Source organism: Nicotiana tabacum, chromosome 16 (assembly GCF_000715075.1).
Source record: "Nicotiana tabacum cultivar K326 chromosome 16, ASM71507v2, whole genome shotgun sequence".
In the NCBI taxonomy this organism is placed as follows: domain Eukaryota; kingdom Viridiplantae; phylum Streptophyta; class Magnoliopsida; order Solanales; family Solanaceae; genus Nicotiana; species Nicotiana tabacum.
Window position 1 is genome coordinate 140820734 of NC_134095.1, and position 11947 is coordinate 140832680.

At 35.0% G+C, this 11947-nt stretch overlaps 1 protein-coding gene across 1 annotated transcript; it reads left to right on the forward strand.

The window, feature by feature from the left end:
- The first annotated feature begins 1162 nt into the window (after positions 1-1162).
- On the forward strand, positions 1163-9447 carry LOC107820176 (microtubule-associated protein 70-2). Its single transcript, XM_075233385.1, has 11 exons — positions 1163-1800; positions 1931-2016; positions 3552-3617; positions 3695-3865; positions 3950-4120; positions 4240-4395; positions 4494-4640; positions 4764-4835; positions 4929-5459; positions 5544-5731; positions 8915-9447. Exons 1-11 carry the CDS (start codon positions 1539-1541, stop codon positions 8952-8954), a joined length of 1890 nt encoding a protein of 629 aa, XP_075089486.1. The 5' UTR covers positions 1163-1538; the 3' UTR covers positions 8955-9447.
- Positions 9448-11947: the final 2500 nt, after the last annotated feature.

The window sequence follows — 11947 nt, forward strand, 5'->3', positions numbered from 1 at the left end:
AAATACATACTACAATTATTGTTTTTTAAGGGGCGTGAAAAGTCCAAAGTGAACAACTAACAACTTGTTTGGATGGTTGTTACCTATTGTATCGTATCGTATTGTTACTTTAATTACGATGTTTGTTTTGGCTGTTACTTAAATTTTATTGTATCGTATCGTTAAATCCGCCGTTACGTAACGACGAAATATGTCACTTTATGTAACGACCGATTTGATGTGGTTGCGTCGTTATCTTGTCTTTTTCTCTCATCTCACCCTTCATTATTATTAAATAATTTTATTTTATCATTTACCATACCTTTTTATATAATAAATTTACCCAGTATCATAATTTTTTTTTATAATATTGTAAGTTTATTCTTCATATTGCTGGTGTGTGATATCATGAAATAACAACAAACGATACAATCTATCCAATATTGTATTCATCAAACGATATATTATAATACAATATAATACGATACATTATGAAGCGATGTGTAACAACCATCCAAGCAAGCTGTAAAAGTGAATGGAGAGAGTATGTAAAGTGACTAATTATAAACTTTTGTCGTTTAAATAAAAAAGGATTTTATGTTCTTTTTATTAGTGGTGAAAAAGTCAGAAAGATATATACACATCAAGTTATTAATTAATACATTGGCAGAATAGCCTGGGAGGCCCCTAATAGTATTTATAACTTAAATTAAAAATGCTAAAAACAATAATAACAACAAATCCAATAATTTCTCTAAATTAAATAAAAAATAAATAAAAATGGCAACTTAAAGTTAAATTAGTACTTACTACTTACTCAAGGGTCGTTTGGTATGAGGTATAGAAGATATAGTGCTATGGTATGAGGTATAAGTAGATATAGTGCTGGTATAAAATTTTAATATCACTTTAATATTTTATTTGATTAGCCAACCTGATATAAGTTATCTCGAGATTAAAATTAATATCCTCAGGATAACTTATACCTTGTAGGGGTGAAGTAATTCGTGCCGGAATAACTTATACCTTTTTCTTAAAAATTATGCAATTATTATTTTTAATCCAACATACCAAATAATAAATAAAAAATAATACTAATATAATTAATGTCAGCGTAACTAAAATAATACCAAATAACTAATATCATCATAACTTATCGCCTATTCAAACCAAACACCCCTTCGTACTATGAAATTTCAGAAGAAAAACCTTACTTCACACACTCAACAAGTCACAAAGTCGCGCTCCCATTGTCTCTCTCTCAATCTCAATCACCATTCACCACTAACAAATTGTCTAGAGAGAGAAACAAACCCCAAAATCACACCATTTTCAACTCGCTCCCTCTCTCTCTCTCTCTCTCTAACACAGAATTCTATTTTGAGCTTAACAGTTAACACTGAAGAGATAGCAACACAGCATTTTTGAACTCCACACACACAGAGGCACTTTCCGTATATAATAATACTAATAGATACAGACATAATCATCTGTTTATTTACATTTTGTTGTATGTATGAATTATTCATTGGAAGTGAGCTTACTGTAAGAATAGAGAAATGTACAGATCGGAGCTGACGGAGGTTTCCGGCGAAGGAAGGTCGCCGGAGGTGTGTTCCGGCAATCACAACGGCAATGTGCGACCGACGACGAGTGAAACAGTTTCGCCGGTGACAGTATCAGCTTCGTTCAAGGAAGGGAAGACTTATCGAAGAAGAACGTCGATGAGGCCAAGCCTCGACGCAGACGAGTTCTTAAACCTTCTCCACGGGTCGGATCCGGTGAAGTTGGAGCTTAATCGACTGGAGAATGAAGTAAGAGGTCTGTATTGTTAGCTGGATCAAATGTGATTTAGTGGCTAGCTGTGTCCTTTTCTGAATTTTTAATTTTAATCTTTTTGTTGCTTTTTACATTTTTTTTATTGATACGGTGTGTGAATGTGTCATTGTAGATAAGGACCGGGAATTATGTGAGGCTCAGGCGGAGATCAAGGCGTTGAGGTTCTCAGAGCGCTTACGAGAAAAGGCTGTTGAAGAGGTTTTGATTTTTTGTATATTTACCTTCTTACAATGTGACATGATTTCAAAATACTACCTCAGTCCCAATTTATGTAATGTTGATTGAGTGGACACATAATTTAAGGAGGGAGGAAAAACTTTTTAAACTTGTGGTGCAAAACTAGCCAGAAACATTTGTTTGATTATAAATCACATAACTAAGGATAAATTGAGAAGTTTGAAGTTAAATTGTTTCTAAATATAGAAATATGTCAATCGTTTTGGGACAGACAAAAAACAAAGAGTGTCACATAAAATGGAAGATAGTGATATTTTGATGCAATTTAGGTATCTAACTCCTAACGTGCTAATAAGACTATTATTATCAGCTTCAACACTAATATCCAAACACATTAAGCTTATTTATAAGATCAGGTTCAACACCTAAAAGTGCTTTTTCAACACTTGATGCTTCTCAGTTACTTTTAATCAACTAACCGAACAGTAGTATGATTTTGAGTTATTGAGGATGCGCAAACGAAGAGGAAGTAAGGAAGTGATACCATTTTCACTTTTGAGGTCTAAAAAATTGAGTTCAAAGGTCAAGTACAATCACAGCTCAAAATTGTTTATTAAAGAGTGGCGTTGACTAAGAGAAGCATTGACTGTGAAGTGAAAAATAACTGCATTCTCTAAGTTTGACAAGAATTGTAGGACTTGAAACAACTAGGACAGAGGACTAAATTTTGCTATGACTGATTGACTGTCTTGTTTCAGAAAAGAGTTTATGTTTTGTGCAATAACGGTGTACAAATTTTTCACACCATCAGCCATCAGGTTAAGCTGATACAATAATATGTAACTCATCATAAAAAACTGTGTATGGTAACTTGATAAATAGACTAATAACGTGCTATAACCAGTTAAAATAAACTATTGATGTAAAATTTTATATAACACTGTCGGTGTATGTAATTAAAATTCTTCAGAAAAATATATGGTAAAAGCATAGAATTCTAACTGTTATTCTATTACTGTTTCTGGTCCTTCAATATCTATCAGTCCGTTTCTCATCTAAAATTTACCATTTTGGAAAAAAGTCTTGTTTGATTGAGATTTTCTGTTATGTAACTGAGTTTACTTTTGTTTTTTGTCTTAGTTTAGAAGCAACAGGATGCTATTCATATCATTTGGACTCAAAATTTGAGGATTCATTAAAAAACCATTTAAGGAAATTGCTGTATTACTTAGATCTTAGTATTATCTACATCATCATACTTCTTTTTCTTTTGCCCTTTTTGGGAAGGGCATCTTGTTCCAAAATAAGAATAGCTTGTATAAATTCCACATCAATTGCTGAATACTGCAATGTACTCTTCATTGATGGGCAAGTCTAGATTAGTAATGCAATCATGTTGATTTTTGGCAACATAGTTCTAGTGGTACCGTTGCATATTTGTCCCTTTAGCCACTTTGAGTTTGGTATATATGATGAATTCTACTGTGCTAATTTTAGAGCTATTCATTAGTGCTAAGAACGAGGCTGATACAGTTAATTGTTTTATATGATATTAGCTTACGGCCGAGTTGTCAAGGGTTGACGAGAAGCTCAAGCTGACAGAATCTCTTCTGGAAAGCAAGGTGCTATCTCGAACTCTTCCCTGTAATTTTTTTTTTGATTTGCTTTCATAACTGTGGATACAATTCTTGCTTGGCAGAATCTTGAAATTAAGAAAATTAATGAAGAGAAAAAGGCATTCATGGCAGCTCAGTTTGCAGCAGAAGCCACCCTTCGAAGGGTTCATGCTGCTCAAAAAGACGATGATATGCCTCCAATTGAAGCCATTCTTGCACCCTTGGAGGCTGAACTCAAGCTTGCTCGTCAGGAGGTCTGTGGCAGTATTTCACATCTGGCTGTGATTATGTATGTCCTCACCTCATAGAACTCATTCTCTGGCCTATCTTCTCCCTAGATTGCAAAGCTACAAGATGATAATAAAGCACTGGACCGTCTTACTAAGTCAAAAGAGGCAGCTCTACTTGATGCTGAGAGAACTGTGCAGTCAGCATTAGCAAAGGCTTCTATGGTGGATGACCTTCAGAACAAGAACCAGGAATTGATGAAACAGATAGAAATATGCCAGGTACGTTGATCACAGAAATGGTGCTTCTGCTGTTATGAATGTTAGACCACTTTGTTGTTATTCTTTTAATCTCTAAATCATCCTTCTTTAATTATGTTTTTCATACAAACATACATCAGGAAGAAAATAAAATACTGGACAGAATGCATAGACAAAAGGTTGCAGAGGTTGAAAAGCTTACCCAAACTGTACGTGAGCTTGAAGAGGCTGTTCTTGCTGGCGGTGCTGCTGCTAATGCTGTCCGGGATTACCAACGAAAAGTTCAAGAGATGAATGTAAATTCGTCCTAGCAAGACTTCAATAATATACATACTAAGTAGTTTTTATGTGGACAATCCCTAAATTAGAATGCTTCTACTTATCTATTCTACAGGAAGAAAGAAAAACTCTTGACCGGGAGCTAGCACGTGCCAAGGTAACCGCTAATAGGGTTGCAACCGTGGTTGCTAATGAGTGGAAAGATGCCAATGATAAAGTAATGCCTGTTAAACAGTGGCTTGAAGAAAGGAAGTTTCTACAGGTTTGATGGTTTTCCATGACTTTGCTCTATAAGATAGTCATAGGGGCATCTTATCCTAATAGAACTGAATGCTTTCTGAATAAAGTAAATGAGCTCACATTGATCTCAGAATATTTTCTGCAGGGTGAGATGCAACAGTTACGCGACAAGCTTGCAATCACTGAACGAGCTGCAAAGTCTGAAGCGCAGTTGAAAGTAATAATTCTGTCCAATAGAGGAAGCATTTTAACGTGTTTTTGATGCTATTTCTATAACTTATTTTTATCTTGATCTTGATTATGTCCTCAGGAGAAATATCATCTGAGGCTCAAGGTCCTTGAAGATACATTGAGATCAACTAGCACAGGCGCTCGCACTACACCAGATGGTAGAAGTTCAAGCAACGGCCCTTCCCGTCGGCAATCACTGGGTGGAGCTGAAAACATCTCCAAATTGACCTCCAATGGATTTTTACCCAAGAGATCACCATCATTTCAGCTGAGATCTTCTGGGGCCAGTACAGTGTTGAAGCATGCAAAAGGGACATCTAAGTCGTTTGATGGTGGTTCAAGATCGTTGGACAGGACTAAAAACCTTCTGAATGGAACAGGTCCAACTTTCAATAGCAGCAAGTCCTGTGACAGGACTAAGGATAATGAGACTGCGAACATTTCATGGAAAGCGAATCAAGATGAAAAACACAATGACTCGCAAGTTACAGAAACAGAAGATACTGTCCCTGGAGTATTATATGATTTGCTGCAAAAAGAAGTAATTGCTTTGAGGAAAGCTGGTCATGAGAAGGATCAAAGTCTTAATGATAAGGACGACGCTATTGAGGTTAGATCGAATGCTGATTGGTGTCATGACTACCTTCACTCACTCTGATTTTCTGCAAAGTTTGATAATATTCCCGTGGTTCAGATGTTAGCAAAGAAAGTAGAGACTTTAACAAAAGCCATGGAAGTTGAGGCCAAAAAGATGAGAAGGGAAGTCGCTGCGATGGAGAAGGAAGTTTCTGCCATGCGTGTTGAGAAGCAACAAGAAAATAGAGCCAAAAGATTTGCCAATTCCAAGGGTCCAGTGAACAGTTCTCAGCCACTTCCAGGAAGGTATGCATTCAATTCTGTCAACCAATTATATTGAATGAACTTCAGGTCAGTCTTTATCGCTAATTATCTCACAACCCCTTAACTCGGACTCTACATTTAATCAAATTTTTCCTCCCTTTTTTTTTTTTTTTTAAAATTTTTAACTCCTATGTCTCATCCCTTCTCTCATCCCCTCGAGGACTTAAGCCAAATTTTCTTGACCAAATAAAAGAAGAAATAGAAAAAAGAAAATGAGTCCTTGCGGGATATGTCCAATATATCTTCTTCCCATTTGCCAGGAACTTAAGTCTTTACTTTGAATTTCTTTAGACACATGACTCCTCGGTGTCTCAATAACCAGTTTAAAGTATTCTTGGACTTTGGCCCCCAGGACTTAGCTCAAGTGATAAAGGTTGAGGGACTTGTGACTTATGTCACAAGTTCTAGCCCTGCGTCATGCGAACTAATCCTGGTATTTAAATGGAGAAGAGTAGAAGGGCGGACCCATTATCCCTAAGTTTCGAAGGTTGGGGTTGGTCCTAAAGGTTGGCCCCGGACAGATTTCTTGGTCATAAAAAAAAGTATTCTTCGACTTCGAGTTCAGACCTTTTTTTTCTTTCAAAGACAAGCGTGAGATAGCAAGTTGACCCCAGTTCTAAATGAAAGTCTTTTGGGGCCACCTTCTGTGTGTCAGATTGCATGCTTTGGCATCCTTGTTTTATAAGCTACTTCTGTGAAATTACAAATTGCTTTTCTCATACCCCTCCCCGTATCCATCTCTAGACGAGTCTAGAAATACCGTTGTGTGAAATTTGGTGGTAACATGTTTAGAACAAATAATTTGAAACTTACTATACCTGTTAGGATTCACCTGGAGGTGAAAGTAGAATCACTATTACAAAACAAAGACGATTCAGGATTTAAACTTGATGGGTTCGACCTTCAAGGTTCTTAGCACCAAATTTTAGACTGACCCAGAATTTAATATTTGTTGAAATTTTAGTAGTTTTTCGCATATATCTATATCCCGTGTCAAAATACTGTGGTCAGTTTGACTCATTGAATATAGACTGCATCCGCCCTTGTTACAGAATTATTAGGTTGTCTGCCTTGAAGCTGAATGAACAGTATTAGGCCATACTAGCAAATGATGTTATCTTATTTTACATTGTGGAAAATACTAGAAGATTTCTTGGACATGCCAAAGCAAACGTGAGAAACAGATACATTAGAGGCCTCCTTATCAGTTTCGACTTTTTTAGACATTTGTTTTTGTTTCTGTACTCCTGACCTAATGGCTATAAATCTTGTTAAAAGTTGGGGTGGGGGGGGGCGGTTGGACTGTTGGAAGTTCGGACCATCTTGAGCTGGATCCCGTTTGGCGTATGTTTTCAACAAAGAAAATTCACATGCTTCTATGATTGCCGATGCCTAACACATGATGGTGGTGAATACTTTCTTAACAAGCTTAGGGGTCGTTTGGTAGGGTACATAAGAATAATGTTGAATGTGGTGTATTAGTAATGCTGGTATTAGTTATGCTTGCATTAGTTATGTTGACATATTTCTTATTCATTGTTTGGTTTGATGTATTAAAGTATTGCACAATTTCTAAAAGAATTATTTGTTTACAAAAATGCCCTCAAATTTAGTCCACACTCTAACTTCTTAAAAGAAACATATGTTGAGAAATATTTTTATATGAAAAAGTTTTAAAAAAATTATTTTATTTGTCTACCTATGTTGTAAAATAAAATTAAATATTTATTTATAAAAAAGGAAATATGCTAAGTATTTATTTATTTACTAGGGATATAATTTTATTTCTCACTATTTGGATTATTTTGAACTTGCATTAATATACTAACTAGTATATTTTAATAAAACATAAATTTTGAAGGACAATTTTGTCTTTAACTAAGCTAATGCATGCATTAAAATCCATTGCATTGCTAATACCATTGTTTTCTATGCATTAGTTATGCATAGGATAATACCAAATAGGATGTATAACTAATGCCTGCATAACTAATGCATAAGTTCAAAATGTCTACCAAACAATGTATTATTAATACACAAAGCTAATGCATGCATTAATTTATCTAATGCATCCTACCAAACGACCTCTTATAGTGTTGTTGAGGCCATATACTATGATGGCAGTGGAAACAGATGACCATATCAGGTTTAAATATCTTTGCTTGAAACTTATCTAACTTGATTGAGGCCTATATTTTGGAAAAAATTATGGAGCGGAACATGTACATGGAGTGGATGGGATTAACACTCGACGATATACCTTCATGAACAATGTGAGGAGATGAGCAGTCTAGTGAGAGTCTGCTTTGGTATTTTGCAGATAGGGGCTCAGCCCTTTTTGCGCTATTCATTCATCTGATAACTTATTTCCTTTAAGAGGTCCTTAAATGACAAAACACAGACTTGAAATATAATCTTTTGAATTCGGGTGGGGTTCTAAAGGCACTTAGTTTATCTAAGATGGCAGTTATAAGCAAACATATAGCAACTGAACTGAAATCGTAGCTGTGGTGCTAGTTTTGGATCTTCAATTTTGATTTGAACCACTTTTCTTAAAATGTTCAAGAGTCTTTTTTAGTTTTGACAAGTTATAACATGAGGTTTCTTCCCCTCTATGCATCATGTAGACAATATGGTTGGAAAGAAATAACAGATGTTTTGAGGGAAAGAAACACCATTCTTCTCTTGTAGAATATAGATTGCTTACAGTCTTTATATTCATGGTGTAGGAGTGATATGCTGGAATTCCCAGATTTTCTTTTGGAATTTTTGGAAAATATGATGCTGTAACAGTATATGTGAACTAGTCGTCTTCCTTTCGTACTTTCTGTGGCACCTTCTTGGTACTTAACATCAATAAAATATCTCACCTTATCAACGAAAAAAGAAGAGGTTTCTAGGCAATGCAGGTGCAGCCACAAGGGATAGATGCTGCAGTTCCCGATCATAGCGGAATTCACCATCTAGCAAACTAACTTTCTCAAAGATTTTTATGCTTTCCCTTTCTAAAAACCTTCTATTTTGGCTTCCTTTCTCTCTCTCTCTCTCTCTCTCCAGTTACTGTTCACTCACCCCTTGCAATAAGTGCTGGAATATAGAACTTCACTGTGCCTATTATTCAATTTTATTTATTTTTAACTTCAAATAATATGTATATATCTACAGGAGTGTAGCACGGAATGGGTTAATGCGAGGCACGCAATAACATTCACGGACAACCCCATAGACAGCTGTAAGAAGCAATTCTGCATAGGCTTGCTGTCCTCTGCATACTTTTACAATTCTCCTAACAAGCATGCCAATGCCTCTATTCTCTGCTTTCTGAAAGTGGTAAGATAGAGATCTCTCCAAACATGGGAGAAGGACAACAGGTGATATTTTGGTGTGCTTCTAACATACGTTGACGCAAGTCTGCTTAGGAATCGGCAGGAGGTTCTAGCTATCAAAGTTGAGCTAGCTTTTGGTTTTGTGGTTGTATAGATAGCTTGTCAGCATTTACTTTGCCCTGTTTTTTCCCCATTTTGTTTGCAGTCTATAGTAGTAATCTGCAGCTCTAGTGTGATATCTTCTTGTTCAGGTTTGTCAATATTCTTGTAATCAGATGAAGATTAGAAGTTTTTTACCCCCTCGGATGTGTGTCATTTTTGTGTACTATTCTGGACCCTGATATTTCAATTAAAGTTGAGTATTTGTGGTCATATAATTTTCAAGCCTGAATCAGGTAAATTTGTTGCATCCTGTAGTGGAGAATGATGTAGGACTTCCAACCATTTGGATTTTTAAGAATGGTTTTGCAATTGTTTGCTTAGGTTGCCGTTTGAATTCCCAAGTGCATTCAGATATGGTACCAGAGATGCCAAATGTCTCACAATTGAAAATATTCTGCAAACATAGCATTATTAAAGCTCTCAAGCATCCAACTCTGTTAAAAGATAATTTTGAAGTACAGAGATTGTGTTTGGACCATGCCCTTGTGTCAGGAAACAAGGTCATGGTTCCCTAGTCAAATGTATAGCGTAAGCGAACTCATGAATATGGTTTCTGATCCGCCCGTGTATGGTTTCGCCGTGGGACACACAATCCTTCTTTCATTCCAAACCAAAAACACTAAAGATAAGAGCAACATACTCCTCTTTTTATAGTCTGCAAATCTCTCTCAATCCGGTCAGTCCAATCAAGACAAAACTCAAAGTTTGATTGTTTTTTAAATCTGAGTGTATACATTCTACATCAATTCCTTGAAGCAGGATCTAACTGACCACCTTCCTCCGCCTTCAGTTTCTCTGCTATCTGCTAGACACTAGTATAAAATTGCAAAATTTATCAAATGTTCAAATGATACATAATCAAGTCAACCTGTCTGTAACAAACTGGTTTGTTTCGATATTTTTGGGCTGCTATAATAAAGTATTGTTATAGAGAACATATATTATAACATAACATGAAAAGTCGGTTCCAAAGAAAATTTAACCGTTATAGTGAAGTGCTCTCATAAACAATGACTGTTATATAGATTTCTGGCAGTATCTTCAATCTCCTTCACAACCAACATCACAATCAGCACGACCGCCACTGTGCTCTGCCGCAAACCTCTTTGGTGATGGGTAATGTTGGTTAAATGGATTTTCAATATAGAAAATTTGATCCATTGTCTGCTCCGTTTCATTTCAATATGTAGTATTCAATATTTTTTTAAAAAAAATATTTTTTACTGATATATAAATATCTTTATATACTAAAAAAATTATTGACAAATACTGGCTAAATGAAAATGTATCAACATGACCAAGTCCTAATACCAATTACTCCAGTTGGTATCGCTCGTATGAGAATTTACTTTCATAATGTTTCGCTATTTGTTAATTCTGAATGGATTTTGAGATATCCTTGGTATTTTCTGACATTCTCTATTTAATGTGTACGTGTATGGAAGTGCGCGGTTAGCCACTAATTAGAGACGTCTTTACTCTTTAGCTACGGTTTAAAATGTATTTACTTTTTAACCAGTGCTTAATAACTTTTTACTCGCTGGACGAAAATACCCCTGTGCTAGACATGGATGCTGTGTAAATATTAAGGACATGATGTCCTTAACTTCATGAATGTTGTATAAATATTAATGACAAAGTGCCCTGTATTTGCACCTTTCGTTGTTAAACTTTAGGACGTCATGTCCTTAACTTCATATGTGCAGTGTAAATGTTAAGGACACGATGTCCTTAACTTCATGTGTGCAGTGTAATTATTAAGGACATAGTATCCTTAACTTTATGAGTGTTGTGTAAATATTAAGGACATGGTATCCTTAACTTCATGAACGCTGTGTAAATATTTAGGACAAAGTGTCCTGTATTTGCACCTTCCGTTGTTAAGCTTTAGGACATCATGTCCTTAACTTCATAACTGCAGTGTGAATGTTAAGGACGCCATGTCCTTAATATTTACACAACACTCATGAAGAAAGGATAAAAATGTCTTTTCGTATTAATTTTAATAGAGTAATGACTATTTTTGCTCAATATTAAAAATACTGGATAAAAACTAAATACCATATTAAAAAATGACTATCCCACGCCATTTCTACTCAATATGTAGTATCGCTCCATTGGACTCTGCATTCGGAAGTTTACTTAAAATGTCGTTAAACCACCGTAGGAGACCTTCTGCTAATTTACCTTATGCATGTTTTACTTATTTGTATATCATTTTTCATCTTATATAACTACACACTTACTTTAATAATAGGTAACATATCTTATTTACAAGATTAAATATTTATATTTTAAGAAGTATATATAGGTAACATATCTTATTTATATTCACCGGGTAACTTGATAGTATAAAAAATTGTGTATAATAACCTTGTACATGACTTAAACTTTTTTTCTCTCTATTTATTTTTTGGATTTTTTTTCCATTTTAATCTTCTATATATAATAAAAGGAGAGGCAAAAGCACAATATTAAGACAAGTGGCATAACCACAAAAAGCCAAGTGACACTGTTAAGACAAAATAAACTACCTTTCTAACTAAAAAACCTTTTGAATTTTAAAATATTAAATTAATAGTTACTCTATTTGAATTAATAAATATAGATATCTTATAATTATCTATAATAAAAACGAAAATAAAAAAAACAAAAAAAACTACCCACTCAAATTGAGGAGTAGTTTCAAGTTGGAGTTTTAAAATTATTT

Coding starts and splice junctions, on each gene's coding strand:
- LOC107820176 (XM_075233385.1), top strand. CDS start 1,539: ATGTACAGATCGGAGCTGACGGAGGTTTCCGGCGAAGGAAGGTCGCCG. Junction 3,618..3,694: donor AATCTCTTCTGGAAAGCAAG/GTGCTATCTCGA, acceptor CTTGCTTGGCAG/AATCTTGAAATTAAGAAAAT. Junction 4,121..4,239: donor AACAGATAGAAATATGCCAG/GTACGTTGATCA, acceptor AACATACATCAG/GAAGAAAATAAAATACTGGA.